The sequence below is a fragment of the Hylobates moloch genome, unplaced genomic scaffold (genome assembly GCF_009828535.3).
Source record: "Hylobates moloch isolate HMO894 unplaced genomic scaffold, HMol_V3 SCAFFOLD_7, whole genome shotgun sequence".
Taxonomy (NCBI): Eukaryota; Metazoa; Chordata; class Mammalia; order Primates; family Hylobatidae; genus Hylobates; species Hylobates moloch.
In genome coordinates this window covers 18,158,896-18,186,108 of record NW_026652282.1, presented here as the reverse complement: position 1 = coordinate 18,186,108, position 27,213 = coordinate 18,158,896, and the positions used below count along the sequence as shown (strand labels likewise).

The following is a 27,213-nucleotide window of genomic DNA, read 5'->3' as shown; positions in this document are numbered from 1 at the left end:
AACTAAACAAAGGTGTCTTCCTTTGAGGAGCCCAACATGAATTAAAGGATAAAAGAACCTAAGCAAAGAATTGTAATACAAGGTGTTAAGTTACCTTTTTTCCCATCACCTCCCATTCTGCACAAGCTAAATGAAAATTCTCAATTTTCTCTGAATATTCCATATTCTTTCACAATGATATTTCTTCCGCCTAGATAACTTTTCTCCAACTTTTTGTCTGGCAAACATCTAATCATCCTGCAAGACCAAATGCATATCTTACCTACACTTCCTGAATCCCTCAGAAGTGTTCATTTCCTTCTACACTCCCCTGGAATTTTCTTTAAATCTATGTTGTCTTCTAATGGCTATTGTCTTTCTTAATGGACTGTATATATTTCAGGAGTACAGACTGTGTCTTTTTCATCTTTGCATTCCCCGTGATAGCACTCTTTGAGCATGAATATGTAATTGTTGAAAAAGAAATGAATACAGTAGACATAAGGAAAATGCAGAAAGGCCAGTAAAGATCAGAGAGACAAGACTTAGCAGGGTAAAGGGAAATTCAAAGAGCAGTTGGGGACAGAGGGGAAGGAGATAAAGATACAGTCCCAATAGCACAACTTCCTGGACTAGTCAACTCAGCTTGTTGAGAAGGAATCTCACCTCCTGATTTCATAATGGTATGTAGAAGAAAATTAGAATTCACTACCCAGAAATTTGCTTTACATTCCCCAGAAAGCATCTGTTGCATAAACTGAAATACATCTGTACTTCTGACTTGTTGATGTATATCCACTACATTAGGAAGGGGTAAGAAGGAAGTTTAACATTTGACCTCTTTGGGGACTGCGACTAAGGAACTGTTGAATAAACAGAAAAAAAAAATTGCTGTTTATTTTCCGTGTTAACTTCCAGAAGAGCTCAATTACATAATGAAGTATCCAAATGACATGACTTAAACCTGGTGCTTAAACCCAGAACTGTACAGGGATTAAAGCTCAGCATCTGAAAGGATTCACCACAGCTACATGGTTCAAACTTAGAAGTGGTCTAGACATCTATTTCTGATGCCATGCTTTTAAGTAGGTTTAGGTCAGCAGAGCCTTGTTCATGGGTCAAACTTCAAACGTCTAGACTGTATGTATGTTAACACTGTCAATCAATATTCCTTCCTTTCTCAACTGGCAGTGTGAGAGCCTAGCACATGAGTGGTTCATCTATGAAGAGCCCTGCTTATGAGACATACAATCTGGACTTAAGGTTCTGATATACCCAAGTCTTACTGTTATAAAAGATGTTACAAACAGGGAACTGTTATTTGGCACTAATATAACAAATTTAAGGAAGGAAGAAAATATCAGGTCCAGTTGGTTGAGAATCAGGGTTTTTTTCTTCTATTTGCATTTCAATTATCAAAAGAAGACAAGAAAAAAGGGAAAAGCAACAAAAGAAGAAAAAGAGAAGTTTCCCTCTTCACCAGTTTTATGTCCTTACCAATGCACACAGAAGGTCAACTGCTTCCAAGATCAGTTCCTGATGGCCAATGCGGCTGACCCCCAGATCTTCTAGCTCCTGATGTGTAATGCGCAGCAGCTGGTCCCCACTGATCTTCTCCCTCTCGAAGTTCTTAATATACTGCTGCAGACAGTCATCAAGACCTACAAAATAAAAGTATGAAAGACCAGAATGAAAACATGGTCAAACCAAATAAATGTGAAGGGTGGGTTAGAAGCAAGCATTAGTGCTACCATGTCACAAATTAAGTCCATTTTAACTCTGAACTAGCCAAATCCTTCGCCCTTTCTTAACCCACCTATGGGCTACAGTGAAAAAGAAAATCACTTCATCATACACATAGTTGTTAGGTACCTAGTTGAATTTTCCTCAGCACGTACTGGAAATCTTTACCTTTCTTCTGTGCAGTTCTCCTTGCTGACTATTTCATAAAGTATGCCAACAGGCAAGTTCCCCTATTTTCAAATTTATCTGCATCACATTCTTACTTTCTTACTTAAACCCCACTTCATAGGAAGAGGTATCCTTCCTATTTAAAGCTAATCTATCTTTCCGTACTCTGTAGTCCCATATTCTGCCACCTTAACACGACTTCAATAACTAAAAAATTAAATTCTCTCTTTGTTTCAACTATTGCCTATTGACTCATTCTATGTTCAAATCTCTGCCGTCTTAAAACAAAACACAAAATCCTTTCTTTGATTTCGTTGATCATGTGTGCTCCCCACTAGTCTGTTTCCCTCTTTGGATTCAAGCCCTTACTCTTATTTCCTCACCTGTGATGCACTCCTTAATCCATTATCATTTGGATTTTACTCAAATCTAAAAGTAGAAATCAGGATTACCCAGGGCAATTCATAAGTGATTGGCTAGGCTATAGATTAAGTCAGTTTCAATCACCTGTGAAGTGGCCTGATACAAATGATGAACTGGACTAATAAAACTAACGCTCTAGAAATTTAAGTAAAGAATACCAAGAAAATAAGGCAATTAGCTGAAACTAAGAGGTCCTCATTATGTCAAGGAGGGAGACCAGAGGCTATAAGGGGCTACATTCCAGCTGAAGTTATGGAGGAGCAGAAATTATAAGAGAATAGAAAAAACAGAGATGAAATTAGAAAAGATGTGCAAAAGGAAGTCAAGTTTCCAAACAGGGAGATTATGTAGCCATTGAGAAAGAAAACGAGTCAGTCCTAAAAGCAGTGTGATTCCTGACAGGGTCTAGTATAAGGCCACAGATGTCTTTACTACAGTCTCAAACTTCCTTAAAGTAACTAGAATTACTTTGTAGCCTCCCTATACAATCTTCTTTTTCTTTCATTCTCCATTAGTATGTGTATACTGATGAGGGCTGAAATGTTCTCACTGGATATAGCAATGTGAAAGTCACTAGTGACATTCCTGAGAGTTGTTTTCACAGTGATGGTAATAAGCCAGCACCAAATGAGTTGAGGAGTCTTCAAAACAGTCAGGCTACGTAAGAGAAGAGAAAAATAAGAGGATATCTAGAGAATATGGGATTGAGAGAGAGAGTTTGTTTTTCTTTCTTAAAGATGTTAGAGACTTGAAGATATTTAAATGTGGATAAGAACTGTATATCTCTATTGAAAAAGGAGGGAAGGAGGAGAAGATGGGTGTAGATGCAGGTAGATTTATAGCCTGTGAGTAAGATGAGGGACTCCCTGCCTAATAACTAAGACAACATTATGGATCTGTGTGAGAGTTCACTGAGATATTTGTAAATAAAATAAACATGTAAATTGATACTACTACAAATATGTGCTGAATACCTAAATGGATTTGGTACTAATTACAGTGTCACAGAGCTAAACAGGATTTATATTTTAAAAGGAAGACTCTAAAGTCAGGAACAAGGGGAAAAATGAAGGAATTATTTGTCAGACACTGCTGTGAACGCTGGAGATAAAAGGGTAAATAAGACACAGACCTCAAGGGATGCAGTACTTGCATTAGGTATTATTTGTAACCTAGAGATGACTTAAAAGTATACAAGAGGATTTCATAGGTTATATCCAAATACCATACTATTTTATATAAGGGACATGAGCATTTGCAGAGTTTGGTATCAATGGGGGTTCCTGGAACCAATCTCCCTCAACTGTATAGGGTGAAAGGTATAGTGGTCCATACAACTTGAGGGTTGGCCAGACAAAGGGGCATCTAAGAATGAAAACAAAAACGGATCAGAGAGGACAAGGTAATAATAAGGAAGGCATGACAGACAAGTGTTAAATGCAGCACAGCATTCTAGTAAGATAAGGACTAAAGCACTCTGAGAATTAAGAGATAATCAATGATTTTAGCCAGAACAGTATTAGAATAATGCAAAGAGAAGCCAGACAGACTACGGGATTGAGCAATGACTGGGAAATGAGAAAGTGAAGGCCTTGCATGTAGAATATTCCTTTAGAAGATTATAGGATAATGGTGAGGATGGGAAGTAAACAGAGAGATGCCAAGTCATGTCAAAGAGACTGCTGTTATACCAATTTCAGAAGTGAAGAAACTAAAGCTCAGTGAGATTAGGTAATTCTCTAAGTGTACACAGTAAGTAAGTGGCAAGCAAACCAATAATTAAAACCTGGTCCCAGAGGATCCAAAATCTAACCTAATTTGACTATATCAGACCATCTCAAGACTGAAAAAACACATCTCAACAATAAAGTGGATTCATACCCTTGCAAAAATAAATGGGTAAATGGAGATAGAAACATACAGTTATTAAAATGAAAAAGAAGAATAACATACAACAGTGGCTAATGAAATCACACTCTTCTAGACCTATCAGAAAAAAAATTAAAACTACCAAGGACTAAAGTCCATGCTAGCATACTCTTGATGAATTCAATACTGTGTAAAGTACCCAGATGGCATTCAATCTGAAGTTGCATTTGAATGAATGAAAGGGGAAACATTGCAAATAGTTTTTGATACCACTGAAACCAATATAATACATGTTGACCTGAGAAACCCCTGTTCTTTATGTTCTTCAAAGGCATCCTTAACAGTCATCCTCCTACAAGCAAGTAGTCGCTCTATAACAAGTAGTATATGATTTGTTTTCACAAGGATTCTCAAGAAAACCAAATAAAATTTTAAAAGGAAGGATAATTTTCTTCTGGGACTGTTCTCATTTACTCTGTCCTAACTTATTTTGAAAAAGGCTACACTTTGAATAGTTTTATATCAATTCTATATAGAAGAATTGATGCTGAATAATAGTAATACCTTCTATTATTTATGAACTGTATATCATTATCTTGATTTTACAGATAAGAAAATTTAAATTTAGGGACCATGCCTGGGATCCCACAGCTTATAAATGGTAAGGCAAGGTCTAAACCCAAGTCCATTTGACTCTAAATCCATGCTCTTAAAGACTATGCAGAATTAGGAGTGAGGGAGGAACGGAAAGCATGGTTTCCAAACCTCTAGACTGTACCATACCAAAAGTCATTATACCAAAAATGTTTTTCTATTTTCCATTAAAACTTTAAGGTCTTTGTTTAATATATATTTATTTAAATTATGCTTTGCATCAAAAGGCATTTAAGTATATTGTTTACACATACACAATTCAGAAGGGCAATACAAATTGAAAGTAGATGAGGAAAATATGGTTAGTCATAAAGTGGGAGCCAGAATAATGAAAATATAAAAAATTCACACAAATGAAAAACACCAATAGTTTAAAACATTCATTAGATAACAGCAAGCCAGTTTCTCGGAGAAGCCCATCCAGTCTTTTATTAAACTGATACATAATAACTGTATATACTTATGAGATACATGTGGTATTCTGATACATTATACAAAGTATAATGATAAAAACAGGGTAATTGGAATATCCATCACCTCAAACATGCCCATCCATTTTTGACACTAAAGTCAGCAAAAAGGATTTCTTGTGGGAAGAAATCCTTGTGTAATGTAATAAACAACACCTTCAATAAACTCTTTTGATAAATACAACTATAAGTTCCCATTGGACTGTTTTCTTACAGCAAGGCTGAAAATACATTTAAAAAATATTACATTGTATTGCAGACCAAATAATAACTGGTTATCATGAAGATAGAAACATGTTTATCTTTGCTGACTTTAAGGACATTACAATCTATCAACAGGGTTTATAATTCCAGGGAGAAAATAAGTACATAAGTGAAAATAGGCCCCCACAGTAGGAAAGAGCATCGGGGCAGGGATGTGCGGGGGGAGAAGACCAGGAAGAGATTGACAGCTGAGGCCAAGATTTAGCCACGGTGAAGGTTAGGAAATTTCTTGAAGGCACAGGAAAGAAGGTCCAGGGTGACTGAGGGAAACCCATGCAGTAGCTGCTGATCCTGCTGGCCCTATAGCTGGGCACCATGGGATTAGGCAGGGCTGAGCTCCTAAGGGCCTAGCAGCAGGGCCTGCAGGTACCCTGGGGAAATTCCATAAGCATCCACTTATGCAGTGAGCCTTCAGGGAGACCAATATGAGCAGTGCTATGGATACACTCTCCCCAGCAGGGTCCTTTGTGAGGCTAGAATTTAAGCTCCAGTACACAAGTTTCTGCAAGAAGAATCTGGAGTGCAAAGTCAAGTCCAGTGGAAAGAAGCAGAAATGCCTGGCCTACATCAAATTTGAGGATAAAGTTTTGGGCCAGATGGTCCATTGCCCCATACAGATGCAGGATTGACAGGAGCCTGAAAAGCACCAGGAGATCCAGTGCAGTAGAGTGGAGCAGGGCAGCCATGACCCTCACAGCTACTACTTCCCTGGACAATTTGCCTTCTTTTCAAGGCCCTGCTCCCCAGCACAGAACCCTGGACTGAATTTTATCATGCTCCCCAGACAGTTGCACGTGGTAACCAGTGGAATACCCTGCCCTTCTAGTGATGATCCCACTATATCCCCAGCTAATAAAACTACTCTCCAAAAAACAAAGAAAAAAATAAATATAAAATAAAAAAAAAGATTACCATAGAATTCAGCAATTCCACTTCAGGCTATATACCCAAACAAAATGAAAGCAGATATTTGAAGAGATAGTTGTACACCTATGTTCATAAAAGCATTATTCACAATAGGCGAGAGGTGGAAGCAACCCAAGTGTTCACTGATGTATAAGTAGATAAAGAAAATGTTGGAGGAGGTGGAGCAAGATGGTAGAACAGAAGGCTCCACCAATTGCCTTCCCTAGCCCCCAGCAAGGACACCAATTTAATAATTATCTACACAAAAAAGCACCCTCATAGGAACCAAAAATCAGGTGAGCACTCACAGTACCCGGTTTTAACTTTGCATCACTGAAAAAGGCACTGAAAACCTAAAAAAAAAAAAAAAAAAAAAAAAAAAAGTCTTAAATCAGTGATGCCACACCTTCCTTAAGCCCAGGCAGTGGTAGCGTGGTGACTAGAGTGTTTCTTTGTGCTGGAGGGAGAGCACAGCAATTTGTGAGGCATTGAACTTACTGCTGTCCTGATAGAGCAGAAAGGAAAACAAGACCAAACTCAGCTGATGCCCACCCACAGAGGGAGCATTAAACCAGCCCTAGCCAGGGGGGAATCGTCAATCCTGGCAGTTGGAACCTGAGTTCCCACAAACCTTGCCACCATGGGCTAAAGTGCTATGAGGATTTAAATAAATAAACTTGAAACACAGTCTAGGCCACAAGGACTGCAAATCCTAGGAGAGTCCTAATGCTGAACAGGGCCCAGAGACAGTGGATAGGGGTGACACACAACATACTAAAACACCAGCCAGGGTGGTCAAGAGAGTGGTATTATCCCTTCCCTAACCCCAGGCTTTATAGCTCATGGCTCCAAAAGAGACTCCTTCCTTCCGCTTGAGGAGAAAACAGGGAAAACTTTATCTTGCATCTTGGATACTAGCTTAGCCACAGCAGGATAGGGCACTGGTCAGAGTCATGAGGGCACCTTTCCAGGCCCAAGCTCCTGGATGACATTCCTAGACATACCCTGGTCCAGAAGGGAATGACCCCATCCTGGCACCATTCATCACCAGCTAACTGAAGAGCCCTTGGGCCCTGAATAAGCAGCAATGATACCCAAGTACTAAATCAAGGGCCCTGTGTGAGACTGTGAGACTTGTTGGCTTCAGGTGAGACCCAGCACATTTGGAGCTGTGGTTGACCACGGGGCACAGTTCCTTCTGCTTCAAAAAAGCAGAGGGAAAAAGAAAGGGGACTTTGTCTTGTACCTTAGGTACCAGCTCATGCATAGGGGACTAGAGAACAAAGCAGGCTCTTGGGGTCCACAATTCTAGGACTTGGCTCTTGGATGGATGGCATTTCTGGACCTGCCCTGGGCCAGAGGGGAGCCCACCGTCCTTGAAGGGTGAGGCCCAGGCCAGGCAGCATTCGCTACAAGCTGATTGAAGAGACCTCGGGCCTTAAGGAAAGAGCAGTGGTAGTCTGGCAGTACTTACCGTGGTTTTGTGGTGATGGTGGCCATGGGGTGGGGCTCCTCTGCCTTTGGAAAGGGGAGAGAAGAGTGGGAAGAACTACATCTTGTGGTTTGAGTGTCAGATCAGCCGCGGTACAACAGAACACCAGGTGCACTTCTAAGGTTTTAAATGCTAGTCCCTGGCTCCCAGACAGCACCTCTGGACCCACCCAGGGCATGGGGGAAATTGCTGCCCCGAAGGGAAGAACAAAAGCCCATTGGCTTTGGCATTTGCTGACTGTAGAGCCTCAGGGTCTTGAGAGAACATAGGCAGTAGCCAGGGAGGGGTTAAAGCAAGACTTGAGCAAGATGTAGTGCTGTGTTGGCTTCAGGTATGACCCAGCACAGTCACGGTGGTGGTGGCCACAACGGTGCTTGTCTCACTCCACCCACAGCTCCAGGTGGCTCACAACAGACTGAGAGACTGTTTATTTGGGAGACAGTAAGGGAAGAGAACAAAAGTCTCTGCCAGGTAATCCAGAGAATTATCCCAGATCTTGTCCAAGATCATCAAGGAGGCCTCTATGAGTCTGTAAGAAGCACAGCATCACTGGGCTTGGTGTGCTCCCTGAGGCAGATACAGCTTAGATCATAATACCTAAGTCCTTTCGAATATCTGGAATGCCTTCCCAAGAAGGATGGGTACAAACAAGTCTTGGCTGCAAAAACTATAATAAATTCCTAACTTGTCAATGCCCAGCAACAGATAAACATCTACAAGTATTAGGACAATTTGGGAAAACATAACCTCATCAAATGAACGAAATAAGGCACCAAGTACCAATCCTGGAAAAACAAAAGATATGTGACATTTCAGGTAGAGAATTCAAAATAGCTCTTTTGAGGAAACTTAAAAGAAATTTCAAGATAACACAGAGAATAAATTCAGAATTCTATCAGATAAATTTAACAAAGAGATTGAAATAATTTAAAAGAATCAAGCAGAAATACTGGAGCTGAAAAATGCAATTGTCATACTGAAAAATGCATCAGAGTCTTCTAACAGCAGATTTGGTCAGGCAGAAGAAAGAATTCGTGAGCTTGAAGACTGGCTATTTGAAAATACACAGTCAGAAGAGATTAAAAAAAGAATAAAAAACAATTAACCATGCCTACAGGCACCTCAAAAGGGAATATATAAGAGTTATTGCCCTTAATCAGGAGGTAGAGGAAAAAGTCAGGGTTAGAAGGTTTATTGAAAGGAATAATAACAGAGAACTTCCCAAACCTAGAGAAATACATCAATACCTAAGTACAAGAAGGTTATAGAACACCAAGCAGATTTAACCCAAAGACGATATCAGATAAATTTAACAAAGAGATTGAAATAATTTAAAAGAATCAAGCAGAAATACTGGAGCCGAAAAATGCAATTGTCATACTGAAAATGCATCAGAGTCTTTTAACAGTGATTATTAAGTGCCTTGACTACCTCAAGTCCAAAAGTCAAGGATAAAGGATCCTCAAAGCAACAAGAGAACACAAACAAACAACATACAATGGAGCTCCAATACCTCTGATGACAGAGTTTTCAGTGGAAAACTTATAGGCCAGCAAAGAGTGGCATGACATATTTAAAGTGATGAAGGAAAAAACTTTTACCCTAGAAGAGTATAAACAGCAAAAATATTCTTCAAACATGAGGGAGAAATAAAGACTTTCCCGAACAAAAGCTGTGGAATTTCCTCAACATGAGACCTGTCCTGCAAGAAATGCTAAAGGAAGTACTTCAATCAGAAAGAAAAGGACATTTATGAGCAATAACTAGTCATCTAAAGGTAAAAAACTTACTGGCAATAGTAACCACACAAAAAAACACAGAATAGTATAACAACACTGTAATTGTGGTGTGCAAACTCCTTTTATCCTAAGCAGAAAGATTAAACAATGAACCAATCAAAAATAATAACTACAACAGCTTTTCAAGACATAGTACAATAAGATCTAAATAGAAACAACAAAAAGTTAAATAGTGGGAGTATGAATTTGAGGCGTAGAGTTTTTATTACTTTTCTTTTTGCTTGTTTGTTTGTTAGTGCAAACAGTGTTAAGTTCTTATCAGCTTAAAATAATGGTTATTAAGATAGTATTTGCAAGGCTCATGGGAACCTCAAACCAAGAAACTAAATCATTTCAACAGAGAAAATCACTTTCACTAAAAGGAAGATAGAACAGAAAGAAAGAAAGAAGGAAGAGACCACAAAACAACCAGAAAACAAATAACAAAATGGCAGGAGGAAGTCTTTACTTATCAACAGTAACACTGAATATAAATGGACTAAACTCTCCAATTAAAAAGTCATAGAGTGGCTGCATAAATTTAAAAACAAAACAAAACACAGTGATCTGTTGCCTATAAGAAACACACTTCACCTATAAAGACACACATAGACTGAAAATAAAGGAATGGAAAAGATATTCCAAGCCAATGGAAACCGAATAAAACTAGAAATTGATGACAAGAGGAATTTTGGAAACTATACAAATACATGAAAATTGAACAATACATTTCCAAATGACAAGTGGATCAATGAAGAAATTAGGAAGGAAATTGAAAACTTTCTTGAAACAAATGATAATGAAAACACAACATACAAAAACCTATGGGATATAGCAAAAGCAGTACTAAGAGGGAAATTTATAGTTATATGTGCTTACATCAAAAAAGAAGAAAAACTTCAAAGAAACAACCTAACAATGCATCTTAAAGAGCTAGAAAAGAGAACAAACCAAACCCAAAATACTAGAAGAGATAATAAAGATAAGACCGTAAACAAATGAAACTGAAATGAAGCAACACAAAACAGCAATAAAACAAAAAATTGGCATTTTGAAAAGTTAAACAAAATTGACAAACCTTTGGCTAGACTAAGAAAATAAGAAAGAAGACCCAAATAAATAAATAAAATCAGAGGTAAAAACGGACACATTACACTTGATACTGCAGAAATTCAAAGGATCATTAGTGGCTACTATGAGAAACTACATGCCGATAAACTGGAAAATCGTGAAGAAATGAGCAAATTTCTAGACAAAAACAACCTACCAAGATTGAACTATAAAGAAATCTAAAACTTGAATAGGCCAATAACAAGTAAGGAGATTGAAGCCGTAATAAAAAGTCTCACAGTAAAGAAAAGCCTGGGAGCTGATGGCTTCACAGGTGAATTCTACCAAATATTTAAAGGAGAACTAATACCAATCTGACCTAAACTATTCTGAAAAATAGAAGAGAATACTGCCAAACTCATTTCATGAGGCAAGTATTACCCTGATACCAAAACCAAAGACACATTGAAAAAAGAAAACTACAGGCCAATATATCTGATGAATATTGATGCAAAAAACCTCAACAAAATACTAGCAACTGAATACAGTAATATGAAATACTTTAAAACAATCATTCATCATGACCAAGTATTTAACCCTGGGATGCAAGAATTGTTCAACATATGCAAATCAATCAATGTGGTACATCATATCTACAGAATAACGAACAAAAACCATCTGATCATTTCATTTGATGCTGAAAAAGCATTTGATAAAATTCAACATCCTTTCATGATAAAAACCCTCAAAAAGCTGAGTATAGAAGGAACATACCTTAACATAATAAAAGCCATATATGGCAGTCCCACAGCTAGTATCATACTGAACAGGGAAAAACTGAAAGCCTTTCCTTCAAGATCTGGAACACGACAAAGATGCCCACTGCCACCACTGTTATTCAACATAGTACTGGAAGTCCTAGCTAGAGCAGCCAGGCAAGAGAAATAAATAAATGGCATCCAAATTGGAAAGGAAGAAGTCAAATTATTCTTCATATATATATATATATATAAAAAATAAGTTCTAGGGTACATGTGCACAACGTGCATGTTTGTTACATGTGTATACATGTGCCATGTTGGTGTGCTGCACCCATTAACTCATCATTTACATTAGGTATATCTCCTAATGCTATCCCTCCCCCCTCCCCCCACCCCACAACAGGCCCTAGTGTGTGATGTTCCCCTTCCTGTGTCAGGAAACCATCATTCTCAGCAAACTATCGCAAGGACAAAAAACCAAACACCATATGTTCTCACTCATAGGTGGGAATTGAACAATGAGAAGTCAAATTATTCTTATTTGCTGACGAGATGATCTTATATTTAGAAAAACCTAAAGAATCCACAAAAAAACTATTAGAAGTGATAAATTCAGTAAAGTTGCAGGATACAATATTAACACACAAAAATCAGTAGCATTTCTACATGCCAACAGTCAACAACCTGAAAGAGAAAATAAAGTAATTTAATTTATAATAGCCCCACATAAAGTTAAACACCTAGGAATCAACTTAACCAAAGAAGTGAAAGATCTCTACAATGAAAAGTATACAACACTGATGCAAGAAATGGAAGAGACCACCAAAAAAATGGAAAGATATTTCATGTTCATGGATTGGAAGAATGAATATTTTTTAAAATGTCCATATTACTCAAAGCAATCTACAGATTCAGTGCAATCCCTATCAAAATACCAATGACATTCTTCACAGAAATAGAAAAAAGACCATCCTAAAACTTATATGGAATCACAAAAGACTCAGAATAGCCAAAGCTATCCTAAGCAAAAAGAACACAACTGGAGGAATCACACACCTGACTTCAAATTATACTACTGAGGTATAGTAAACAAGACAGCATGGTACTGGCATAAAAACAGACACAGAGAAGAGTGGAACAGAATAGAGAACACAGAAACAAATCCACACACCCACAGTGTACTCATTTTCGACAAAAGTGCCAAGGACATACACTGGAGAAGGCTGATCTCTTTAATAAATGGTTCTGGGAAAACTGGATATCCATGGGCAGAAGAATGAAACTAGATCCGTATCTCCTGCTATATACAAAATTCAAAATTGATTAAAGACTTAAATCTAAGACCTCAAACTATGAAACTACTACCAGAAAACATCGCTGAAGCTCTCCAGGACATTGGTCTTGGCAAAGATTTCTTGAGTAATACCCCACAATCACAGGCAACCAAAGCAAAAATGAACAAATGGGGTCACATAACTTAAAAAGCTTCTGCACAGCAAAGGAAACAGTCAACAAAGTGAAGAGACAACCCACAAAATGGGAGAAAATATTTGCAAGCTACCCACTTGACAAGGGATTAATAACCAGAATATGTAAGGAGCTCAAACAACTCCATAGGAAAAAAAAAAAATCTAATTATCTGGTTGAAAATGGGCAAAAGATTTGAATAGGCAGTTCTCAAAAGACATACAAATGGCATAAGGTATATGAAAAGGTATTCAGCGTCACTGATCATCACAGAAATGCAAAGAAAAACTACAATGAGATAGCATCTCACCCCAGTTAAAACGGCTTATATCCAAAAGACAAGCAGTAACAAATCCTGGTAAGGATGTGGAGAAAAGGGAACCCTTGCATGCTGTTGGTGGGAATGTAAATTAGTACAACCACTATGGAGAATAGTTTAGTGGTTCCTCAAAAAACTAAAAATAGAGCTACCACATGATCCAGCAATCCTACTGCTGGGTATACACTCCAAAGAAAGGAAATCAGGATATCAATGAGATATCTGCACTGGGTCCCAGAAGACCCAGTGGCTATTCTGGGTCTTTTGTGGTTCCATATAAATTTTAGGATGGTTTTTTCTTCTATTTCTGTGAAAAATGTCATTGGTATTTTGATAGGGATTTGTTGCAGTTCTGCAGTTTGTTGCAGTTCTGTTCACAATAGCCAAGATTTTTGAAGCAACTTGTGTCCATCAACAAGTGAATAAAGAAAATGTGGTACTTATACATAATGGAGTAATATTCAGCCATAAAAAAGAATGATATCCTGTCATTTGCAACAACATGGTTGGAACTAGAGATCATTATGTCAAGTGAAATAAGCTAGGCACAGAAAGACAAACATCAAATGTTCTCACTTATTTGTGGGATCTAAAAATTAAACAGAGTAGAAGGATGGTTACCAAAGGGTGGGAAGGGTAGCGGTGGGGGGAGGTGAGGGGAAGGTGGAGAAGGTTAATACTTACAAAAATATATTTAGAAAGAATGAATAAGTTCTACTATTTGACAGCAAATAGTAGAGTCACTCGGTCAAGTGACTATAGCGAATAATTTAATTGTACATTTTAATATAACTAAAATAATATAGCTATATTGTTTGTAACACAAAGGATAAATGCTGGAGAGGATGGATACCCCATTCTCCATGATGTGATCATTTCACATTGCATGCCTGTATCAAAACATCTCATGTACCCCATATATACACACCTATGTACCCATAAAAATTAAAAATATTTTTTAAATGTTGTATACACGTTTTAAAATGTGTATACATTTTTATTCAGCCTTAAAAAGAAAGTGCTGATACATGGTACTGCATGGATCAACCCTGAAGACATTATGCTAAGTGAAATAAGCTATTCACAAAAGGACAGATACTGTATGATTCCGCTTATATGAGGCATGCAGTCGTCATGCAGTTGTTAAATTCAGAGACAGAAAGTAGAATGGGGCTGCCAGAGGCTGAGGGGAGGGATAATAGGGATTGTTGTTTAATGAGTAAAGAGTTTCAGTTTTGCAAGATGAAAATAATTCTGTGAATAGATGCTGAGGTCAGTAGCACAAAAATGTGAATGTACTTAATGCCAGCGAACTGTACACTTAAAGATGGTTAAGATAGTATGTTTGATGATATGTGCATTTTACACTTAAAAATGCAATGGTTAAAACGGCAAATTTTATGTTATCTATATTTTACTATAATAAGAAGTACAAATTAACCAACAGATTAACCTTAAATAGCCTAAATTCGCTCCTTTCAAATTTTAATTAGACCTAAGCATTTTGGGAGGCATATGGGTATGTGAAAGCCACAGCTTTAAGTTACTATTTTACATCTGATTACGAATGCTATGTCCATCTATGTGTAATCAAACTTCACTAATAGATATAAAATTTTCTTTTCTATTGAATACAAAGAAACCACTAGTGGCAACGATTTGCTCAATTTAGTATATTCTACATAGAAGTCATCAGTATGATGTCTCACTCAATCCTAATTCACCATGAAAAAATTACCTAATCATGATGGGACTTAATACGGCTATCTTTTTAAATATTTTCATTTAATATCTAAGCAATATTGAGTGAGGACATGCTGAAAACCGTACACTAGAAATATCAAGGGAAAAAAGAATTTTGTATCTAAATGACACCTAGATGAATTTTAAAGTAATTAGTGTCATGAAGAATTAGTCAGTCATCTTTGCCAAGGTGCCAGGAGAAACTATCTTCTCCAAGGAGGACTTGCCCACGGGCAAGAGGAGACAGTCTTCCAGGTGGGGGAGGTAAGAGGAAGTGGTAATGAGAACAATGCTGGAGACTTGCCATTGTAAAGGGCAAAACTTGTTGATCCAACTTTACTTCTGAGGACACATCTAATCTTGGCTTATCTCAGTCCCAGGCTTCCCTAATGCTCCTGATATTTTTAGATTTAAACTAGGTTCCAAAGTCAATAACTGCCTGTTCTTTATTCTTCTACAACACAGACTTCTACACGATTTTCCTAAGGAATGCCTCCCTTCCTGTCCCTAGTATCAGGATGCTCATCTCACTGCTTTTCTAATTCCTGATACCAACTTTTATTTATTAATTGAACAAATATTTGTTGAACGCCTATTTTTGAGCCAGGCATTATTCTAGGGAGTAAAGAAGAAAAATGAGCAGAAATGGACATGGCCCCTGCTTTCACTGAGGTAATAGTTTATTGAGAGAGAATCACGTTAAGTAATCACACAAACAACCCAAAAAGTAATTGAAGGAAAGTAAAGGTACCTGGCATGGTGCTCCAAGAGCCCATAATACGGTGATTTGACCATGTCAGAGAGATCAGGGGTAAGTTTTCTGGGAGAAGTGTGGCAAGAACTGAGGTCTAGAGATGACTGGGAGTTAACTAGCTAAAGAGGGAGGAAAGAGTATTAGACCCTGAAAACAGCAAGGACTCAGCAGCTTGGAGACAGGAGTGAGAGTATGAGGCATTGAAAGAAGGCCACCATGACTGAAGGCTGTGTTCAGACTCCTGTTCTGAAAAACTCTTCTCTAGTTTCAACGTGTAGAACAGTGACTTGTGGCCACTTTGCCTTTTGCCGCAGAAAGGATCATCTTTGGTTGTAATCTTCCTGCTTGGCACCTCCACTTGGTTCGCTATTTTAGCTATGCAAGTTGAAGCTTTTCTACACATGTTCTTTCTTTGGCCATTTTATTCCTCTATGCCTATCTAAAATTCCTCTTACTCTCCTCTTAGTAATGGAAGTTAAGGAAAAGATCTACAAGTAGAACTTATTTCATACATTATTTAGAACTATATCCATTGTCTCCTGAAAAAGAATTCAAAATCAACAGAAAAAATGTGGTAAAAGGTAAATTACCTTCAAAAGTGGTAATTCCAGAAAAAACTGTATAGTAATATAGAGGTAAAAAAACTGCCATTAGAAGTTACAGCTGATCATATTAATTCAGACATATGCATCTTATTAAATATGACTGAAATAATCTCCACAAAAGAAAAGTTTAGCATAAAAGTACTGCAGAAACAAAGGGCACCATCTACTATTAAACTTAATCTAAATATATCCCCTGTGATCCTTCCCTAATAAAAAACAAATCTTATTCATCATTTCAAATACACACACACACACACACAAACACACACTTGCCCAATATAAATGAATGTCAGCATTATTAACTACTCAATAAGTTTACAGAGTCACACACACACACAAAATCCTTTGGTGCTTTAGAATTTTTTGACTCTTAAAACATGTTCTAAAATACTGGGCTAATTTAAATACTTAGTCAACATGCACTTTGCATCTAATCACTAAACTATCATTACTTTTATTGAATATTAAAGTTAAAATAAAGCTATGAATGTTAGTATCTTATCACAAGTAAGGATTTAATGTTAGGATAAAAAGAATCCTACATTTATACAACAGCCATTTCTGATTATGTTTCCTAAAAATAATATAAGTGGTGATATCCAATTTTTTGTTTTGCTTTATATATCAGAATCAATTTGTAACATAGCACAATGAAATTAAAAGCCAAATAATTTCTTTTCACCTATGAAGTAAATTTTACTTGACCCAGGAAAATAGCCTATTTTGAAGGCCTGTTTTTTTCTCCTAAAATATATAAGATTTTCTCAAAATAATTCCAATTTTATTTTAAAATTATATATTAAGTACAAATTTCTAATTACTACTCAAAACAATGTCAGTTTTCCATTGCTTCTCAAATTTTATATGCATATAAAACATCTGGGGATCTGATTAAACTGTAGTAAATTTTGATTTAGTTGGAGTGTGGCCTGAGATTTTGTATTTCTAACAAGCTCCAAAATATTAACATTACTAGAGCAACACTTGTCGAAGGCAAAAAGAGACTTGATTTTTTTCAATAAGTGATGAAGTCATCAAATAGGACAATAATGATGATTGGTTTTATATATATATATATACACACACACACACGGTTTTACATACACACACACACACAATTAGGCTTATGTTTCTAGATTATTTAGCCATGCCGTTTTTGTAACTGCCAGCCTCAATTAGAAAATATATAATGATACTCAAGAATTAACAAATATTTCTCAGAACTCTATAGACAACAAAGGAACTGTAAGCTAGACAAATTATTACAACTAAAAGGAGAGAAAAAGTCTATTCCAAAATAATTTTAATTATGTTTATTTGAATAAATCCCTAATTTCATGTTTTATGGATACATAGAGAACTTCCTTATTTTCCCAAAAGTGAAGCCTGTGGAGAAATTCACCAGGCTAAATGAAAAATTAGTCTCAACCTGCACAATACTGTTATGAACTCTAAAAGAATGTGGCAGAAGCTCTTCAAAAAAGTAAAGAAACCACAAACAATATAAGTTCATATTCCTTATCAAACATTTCTCAAAGAACTCTGAAAATATGTATTCTAATTTTTTTGTAATTCCTCTCTGCTCAGCAAAATTCTCCTGAGTTATGACAGCATTTTACTATGATCAACGTTCATTGAGGAAGTGAGGTTTCTCCTTTCACCAATCAAACTAGAAGATGTCAGTTGTAATCACTGCTTTCCCTTGGCTCCCCCTAGACTCCAAATTTTACAACTGGATAGGAATCAGAAGAAATACCTGAAAGTCATAAAGGAAGGAGTAAAAAGTTCTGCAGATGCCTTTGAATGACGATGGTGGGGAGAGTGGATATCAAACCTTGACTAATACTGTGACTAAGAAACAGTTTGACAGACCCACATATATATAATTTTTTTATTTTTTTATGTAAGGTTTTCTTTCATTTAAAAGATCATTCACAAAATACCATATCCATAGATTTACTTTATGTCATATAGCTGAATGTGTTAAGTGTTTGGAATTCCATTCTTACATTTAAAAGTCAAATGGATTGCCCAGAACCTGTACTCATCTCTTACTACAGAGACATTTCTTCTCCAGTCACAAATTAACCTCCATAACATCTGTTTCTTAGCACAGTGTAATTGCTTGCCAGGAATTTAAGAACTAACTTTTAGATGACATTTGTAAAGTCCAAGTCATGATTTAACACCACATTCATATTGTTGGCAACCCAACAGTTAAAGGAGCTTAATGTTCTTACGATTCTCCTGTGATTACATTACTGCTGAAAAACCTAGTTTCATAGATAGGAGTCTATAAGAGGACAAAAATATATGGACATCATCTTCACTTAGGTCTCAGAATTTTAAAAAAACTAACATGATATGTAATTGAAGGTCCTTAGATACTGACGTCATATGAGAAGACAAATCTTTTTTAATACCTTCACAAGACATAAAAGGGTAAACAAAAGCTCTTCTCCTAGGGAAAGGAGACTAAGCAAGACAAAAAAGAACGTGGAGTGGAGTGGAGTGGAGGTTGGGGGTGGTTAGGTAAGGGCAAAGATCCAACACATGTAATGACTTTATATTATGTAAAGCACTATCCAAGAAACTTCTGAGCTTGGCTCAACAAGTGTATTTTCACTCACTTTCCTAGGAAACTTTGGTCACTGCCTGAAAGCAGCTGTGCAAACAATCTTTTAGTAAGCTCTCCACTGGTGTGTTTCAATGAGAAGAACCTGACGGATGCAAGATCTGTATACATATAAATACACTACCATTGCCTGCTACACAGAATTATACTCAAGACAGCTGTAAATCAACCTGTGAAAGAAACCAACAACTTATCGAGAGTCATCCTCAGTAGCCACAGATTAACGGGAATTTCCTGCACTATCCTGCAAATGTTATAAATATAACAAGTAAAAGCTAATGTTGATAAGAATTGCAAATAATCATTATGAAATGTATAGAAAATATTGGTAGACATTTCTAAATTAACGTATATGGGAAAGATGAATATTATCTTTCTATTTAAAATGTATAGTTGGATCAAAATGCTCCTTTCCCAAAGGCAATAGTTCACTACTCATGATAACTTTAAACAGCAGGCTACTGAATTCAAGATATTTTTCTAGAAATGGAAAAAATTTCTAAGGATCCTAGAGTGAATAAGAACTTTTTATTTTAAAAAAAGAAAATAAGAAATATACTAAAATATGTAACAACATAAGAAAATCTACAATTACTTTTTATTGTCAGCAGCCTCCCAGGAAACATGTTCCTTTGGTTATAGCACCACAGATTAAAAATTTAAGAAGTGTGTGATTCATTCAGTAATGATAAAGGCAACTTTAAGTTCCTGTTACGTTTTATACACTTTACTTATGAACAAAGCGCTCTGATCTTGACCTACCAGTGCTATAATCCAAAAAAGGTAAAGAATTCAAAATGGAACCTTGCATTTCTATTCAAAACTGAGTCATGTCATCCATGGAAAATTTTATATATAAAAGAGCTGATTTCATTACTTTTCATGACAATCCCAAATCTTGCCAAGAAGGAGGAAAAAACAACCAAAATTTCTGCTTGAATAGGAGGGGGTGAGGGGTTCTTGATAATCTTGTGAGAACACAATAGAAAAAGAAAAAGAAACTAGAGAATAATAAAAAGCATAGCATAGGAAACAGAATAGCTGATCTTGAGAAACTAGTATTCTCTGGAAGAAAATATGGCCCAGGTGCATCTGTCTTAACTACCAAAGGTTCTACTATGGCATCTATTCTCCAACACATAGAGTATATTCCAACCTTGAGGTTAACAAGTTCAACTTTGGGCAGTTAATGAATACTTAATGAGGAGACATGTTTTCTGTGATAAAATTTATTTCTTTTGTCCTTCACTTCAACCTTCTAATAATTCCTGAGTACAACATTAAGTACAGTTTTATATTTGCTTCCAAACACCTTACAGCATTAAGATTTATTTTAGAAATAATATAGTTCTAATCTATATTCCAAAACCACATGAAAGGAAAAATGGGCAGTAATCAAGAAATATTTGAAAAAGCAAAACATGGGGGTGAGGAAACTTGTCATTCAGATAGCAAACATTCTATAAAGTAACAATAATTCAAAATTCCAATGAAATAGAAAATGGATAAATATATCCAAAAAGGAAGAATCCAGAAACAGACCTATGCATCTGTATTTTAGTTTACATAGTTGAGGTTTATCATTTTGATTTTTTATAAAGTTAGCATTTCAAATAAGTGAGGGGAAAATTACCCCATAAGTTGTGTTAGAACGCCTGGCTCTCCATCTGGGAAAAAAGTAATGTTAGATCCTCTACTTTATATTGCACTTTTTTTTTTTTTTTTTTTTTTGAGACAGAGTTTTGCTCTGTTGCCCAGGCTGGAGTACAGTGGCACAATCTTGGCTCACTCCAACCTCTGACTCCCTGGTTAAGGAGATTCTCCTGCCTCAGCCTCCCAAGCAGCTGGGATTACAGACACGTATCACCATGCCCGACTAGTTTTTGCATTTTCAGTAGAGACAGGGTTTCACCATTTTGGCCAGGCTGGTCTCGAACTCCTGACTTCAAATGATCTGCCCGCCTCAACCTCTCAAAGTGCTAAGGTTACAGGTGTAAGCCACCATGCCTGGCCAGAATATACTGTACATTTTTTAAAATTACATAATAAAAAGCTAAAGGTTTTAAGAAATGAATATATTGGGACAATATATAGGAAAAGATTTATATAATATAGGGATGGAAAATGTCTTCCCAAGCAAGATACAACAATGAGTAGCCACAAAAGGGAAAAAATGACAGACAGAACATTAAGTTTTAAATATTGTCCTGTTAAAAGACACTTAGGGGACTTTTTAAAAACTGTACACACATAAACCCTAGCTTCTGATAAAATCTCATCATCCCCCTTTCTCCCGCTTTACTCCTTAAGATGTTATGCTTTAGTGAGCCACTGTTTCTTATAGAAGCATGTTGCATCTCTCCTATATAGATCCCAGAATAGGCTATTTTTTTCTTCAAAGCAAATTCTATGAAAGGTAAGTGATTAGGTACACTGGATCTTTCAACTAATTAAGCTATTCTTGCAATTTGGTTTACTTAGCTACATATTGCTGCATGTTTCTATTTATGAAAATAGAAGCTGCAATGAAAGACCCTATGTGGAATTGTTTGCTATACAATGCTATTTTTTGGAAGTAGTTACTTAAAATGTACTGTAGTTTACCCTTTGTTCTGCCAAGTAGCAGGTGGTATACATGAAATATAGTAGCTGTATAAAGAACAGAAACTTATACATTGGAGTCAATAACCCTTATTTAGGGTAAGATTCTGCATTTAATTATCAGATACTTATTAATAGTAAGACCAGCTATGGGACTAAATGCCATTTTTGTATTTCCAGAATAGCACCTAGTTCACAGAAGGTATTTAATACATGCTGGCATAATGAGCATCCTTTCTGCTTTATTTTAAAATTCAACATAGATTTAAAGTTACTTTTGTGGGTTTCTATAAATTTTATGTAAGATCTTTTCCTTCCGAAACTTACATTTATTGAAGAATCACCAATTAACTCTTTTCTCTCTATAACTAAACTTTACGATCATCAGTCACAGTCACAGTAGAATTTAACATACTTTCCATATCTCACCATCATGAAATCTGAGTTACCTTTGATATTTTATGAAGTTAGACTAATTGACACTAAAGTTCATATGATAAAATTTAGGGTAGAACTGTTTGTTAATGTATATAAACAAATCATGGTAATTAGGAATGAGTCTACTCTTAAAAGTTAGTAACAGTATAAATTTATAATTTTGCCAGTGATGTTTTAAAGAGAATACATGTAGCAGGTGACAAGATTGAGAATGCTGATGGAGAACTGATTTCCCGTATGCCTGTTACCTGCAAATAATCACATCTGCAAAATGAGGTGGGGGAGAGTCTGCCATGTTAGAAGAAAATTTTCCTATTGTATGTGAAATTTTCCCTAGAAATATATACCAATGTAAAAATCTTGGGTTTTTTAGTACTTTTGTGGCTTCAATTTTTACACTTAGATCCCTAATCCACTTGGAGGTTATTCTTGTGTAAGCTGCAAAGTATTTAATTGTATCTCTTTCCAAATGGCAATGGACAACCATCTTTTTCCCAGTAATCTGAGATGCAACCTTTATCATATAGTAAACTTCTATATGTGCCAGGATCTAGTTCTAGGCTTTCTATTCTTTTCCACTGGTATATCTGTCTATGCATGGGCCAGCACCATACTGTTTTTATTATAGAGGTTTTATAATATTTTAATGCCTGGTAAAGCTAATCTTCCCTCATAGTTTTTCAGTGTTTTCCTGGCTCTTCCTGTTCATAGGTTTGATGAACTTGTTAATAGGTTTGACTCAATCATGAGCTTAAGGATTCAACAGATCAATTTAAGAATTATGTCCTAAACATAATTAAAATGGTAAATCACGCACAAAAAATTATGTCAAATAAATATAAAAATCTTTATTTACTATTTTAGCATTATCCTCTCTTTTAGCATAAATACTTAGGAGCTAATTAAATGTCAACTAGCTTCACGTTCTAAGATACTAAAAATGTATTTTTATTTGTAAAATGTTGTAATATAATCTACGTGCTCATTTGCCACTAAAATTTCATATTAGTTGCTAGATTAAAAATGAAAAAATCATACATACTGTTTTAAAATATTAAACCTAAGTTGTTCATAACTTCAAATATAGTCTTCAGCATAAACATTTGCATTACCTAACTAAATATGAAAATTTAAAAATCATTTTAAAATATTAATAATTTATTCTAATTTTCCAAATTCTATTGAATAAACAAAAATAGGGGTGTTATAAAGGTTCCTTTTACTTGCCCTAGGTTTGCAACTCTATGTCCTTACTTATCCAGTGACACAATACAGAGTCGTGCAGGTTATGTACTGTTAACCTACACAACCATGTATGGCTGTGGCAACCCTGTTTTTATCCTTTTTTGATCAGTAGAAAAGCACTTCTTTGAACTCAGGTAAGATGAACTAGAGATAAATAAGGGTCACTATTGTGTAGGTGTTCTTATTTAATTTGAGAGACCATATGTTTGAGAGAAAATGCATGGTCTATTGCTTCAGAGGACCCTGGGTTCTGAGTTTTGAATCTATTATTTACTAGTAAGTCCTTTAATCTGTTTCATCTTTAAAATTGGTTAATAACATCTAAACTAGAGATGCTGCTGCAATGTCCAAATCAAGTCAGTATGAAAAGCGGCTGACACTTAATGGGCACAGCATGAATAGTTACTATTTGTACAAATATCTAGTTTTACATTTATTGTACATTAGAAGTTTCCCAGGATCAAAGACTATGCTATTTCTGTTTCTTTGTTGCTTCCAGAATGAGCTGTGCAGTGATCTAAAAACAAAGGTGGTAAAAAAGAAAATGTTTGCTCTGACCGATTCTTAAAATGAAATTAACCAAAAGATAGGGATTGCTGTATGTTATATAGGTTTCTCTACTTTAGACAGGACTTAGTACACTACTGAAATAGGTACATAGATGCACACGTATACACATACCTACTCTCACTCCAGGACTAAATAATTATGAAAGGAAAGGGGAAAAATGGGGCATTGAAAAATGATGTGCCCCGAACCCAGAAGTGATATTTGTTCGGCTTTGAAAAAGGCCAAAATAAATTATTTTAGAGCCAGATCTTTGTAGCACATGCCATTACCATTTTGGTTAAGTTTGTAGATTTAGATAATGATCAAGAAATACAAACCCATATTATTTCCAATTTTAAAATACACTTTTTTTTTTAACCATATAACATTAAAAAGTCAAAAGGTTGCTATCTACCCTTACAGAAAATTTTCAGCTATTTTAAGATTATTTATAGTGGACTATCCAACCTCCTTACTTTCTTCCTGATCATTTCTTAACCCAGTTTTCTAAGCTCATTCATTCTAATACTATTAGTATTGCTGACATCCTGGCTTATAATAGAAATCCTAATTTAACAAATCACTGTTCAGCAAAGATATATCTTGGCCAAAAGGAACAAGCTTGAACAAGGTATAGTTTAAATTCCTGGACTTAAAAGCTAAAAAAGACTAAAATCTTTTAAAACTCTACTTGCATACTTCTAGCACTGCAAAACACTTGTAAGGAAGTAAGAAAGAAAGGAGCCACTGAAACATAAAATTTTAAAATGTGATCTTTCATCTGCCCTTTCAGTCCATACATAATGAAACTTCTAAATTTAGGCAAGTTTGTCCAAAAAGAATTAAGGCATTTTATTCATTGAAAAATATTTTCTCTATATATTTTGATTTGGTTTTTCATTCAGGCAACAACCTATGAACTTTTTGTTCATAGAACAGCTTTCAATAGAAATGTTTAATCTATACAAACATATAAAAAGGAAATAAATGATCTTAAATAAAATGTATCTTTCTTAGGTCTTGAAAAGGAAGAAGAGAAAAAAAAAGGAGACCTACAATATTTCTGGCCCTGCCCCTAAATTTACATATGACACAAAAGTTTAAGAGGAGTAGCAGTTGCCTGAGATCAGGTTTTATTAACTAGGGTGATTTCCTTCATTTATTCATTTGAGAAATATTTATTGTGCCCATGTGCCAAATACTATTCTTAAAGTCTTCAGAAATTCAGACACTGCTAAGTCGTAATAAAATATCATGTATAACCAAATGGAAATTATGTGCAGTTCTACATTTCAGAAGTATGCCTTTTTTTAATGATCAGAAACAGGGCATCCAAGTATATTAAGACAAAGCACTCTACAATCAGAAATTTTTGTATGAGCAGGCCATGTTGAGTTCAGCTGCCCATTCTTGGGCTCTTTATTTCTATGTACATTTTCTCGGTAATCTTTTATTTTTCTCTAATTTCGTTATGTAATTTCAGTGAAATTAAATTGGAATGCCTCAAAAATACATTATTTCATTGAAATTCAATTACAGTATTAATTAATTGCAGGTTACTGGCATGATGCCTGGTTGTAACAATAATTAGCTTCTACTATGATCTTTGCATATATTATCACCCCCTGACTACAACTCTTCTTTATAGGTGGTGGTGGTGGTGGTGGTGGTGGTGGTGGTGGTAGTGGTACTAATAATAGCCAACACTGAACTAGAATGTACTAAGTGCCAGTGACTTAGTACATCTTTTACATAGACTACGTCATTTAAACCTCAGTACTCTTTGAGGTAGGTGTTATTTCTTCATTTTAAAAACGAGAAAACTGAATAACTCAAAGAGGTTATTATGTACCCAAATTCACACAGCCATAAATAGCAAAGCTGGCATTTAAATATAGGTGTATTTGGCTTCAAAGGCCACACTTTTCCACACTGTAATATAGTGACAATGTATGCCGGTGGTAGTTAGTTATACAATAGTCATGGTAGACAGCCCTGACAGGCCTATTCTTTGGAAGTACAAGTTAATGTGACTTAAAGATTCTGACAAAACTTAGAATGGGGCTATTCTGATCCCCTAATGAAAAGAATAACTGCACTATCCTAAGAGGTTTTTATAATGGATTAAACGTTTAGAGAAAATTTTTAAAACATCTAAGTATGTAGCAACATGCTTTATTTTACTATTAAAAAACGAACTCATACAAATAAAAATATTACCCAAACATACAGAATTAGTGCTGTTATAATTAGTAAACTATGTGTTTTCAAGTAAGACTACAAAGATAGAGGGACTACTGACTTTAAAATAAATTTCCTTTCATTTGAAGGATATGCAAGTTACTTCCATATAAAAAATACATATAAGGTATAACCTGAGGATATATACTCAGAAAGTAGCCATTGGATTAAAGATTTTGTTTTTTATAAGGTACTTAAGTATGTTGAACTCATATTAAGAAAACACTTCTAAACGGCATTTATGCTTTCAAGTTATTTATTTGAGTGGATGGAGGTGGGCAGTTTCTGTACTTCCAAATTCTATTGGTATTTATGAAGAGTAATCAACCAAGTTTTCTAATATTGTATTACTGGTCTGTATAATTGCATAAATACTTTAGATATACATATAGATTCCAAGTCCAGCAGAGATCTAAGTTAAATTTTAACAGCAGTATCTTACAAAGACAGATAGGAAAAAACATTAAGGGTCATATTCCAGTGCTACCTAGGTTGAGAGTGGTTAACGCATTAAAAAAAATACAGTAACGACTCAATTATTAAGTTCTCTACTATACAAGGTGCTTTCATTTTAACATATCAAGTTATAATTTAAATTTAGCTAAACTAAATCAGAATTACAAATGAGTGAAACAAGCATAACTAAATTAAGAATTCAAAACTGCTGGTTCAATATAAAGTCATAGATTTCAGTTTTTATACCACTTAACATTAATTTTTCCAAGGACTTAGGCATTTGAGAAATATTTAAGTTACACTATGTGCCAGTTTGCCATTTTCCATGGAACATGAAGAGCCCAGGCGGCTGCCAATGACGCTAACTTTTCCTACTGGCCCCAGATGTATGACTCAGTGCTGTCCTGAGGTGACCACACTTCTTAAGGTGGCAGGAAGTGTTATTTTATCTTTGACAGCAGCTATCAGAAAATGTGCATAATGACACAGTTCATTTTCAAGTGATTAAGTTACATGTTTTTGCCTTCCTTAAAGGATGACAAATCTTGAAAAATACAATATCTAAAAATTAACATACAACAGAAAGTAGTTTGTAAAAGATAG

General features: G+C 35.6%; 1 protein-coding gene across 1 annotated transcript in view; it reads right to left on the bottom strand.

Annotated features, from left to right (window-relative positions):
* LOC131383908 (connector enhancer of kinase suppressor of ras 2-like) overlaps positions 1-27,213 on the bottom strand; it is a 65,554-nt gene that overhangs the window by 14,107 nt on the left and 24,234 nt on the right. The window contains exon 2 of the mRNA XM_058441496.1: positions 1,477-1,640. Within this exon, the coding sequence (XP_058297479.1) occupies positions 1,477-1,640 (164 nt within the window). The remainder of the gene's footprint in view (positions 1-1,476; positions 1,641-27,213) is intronic.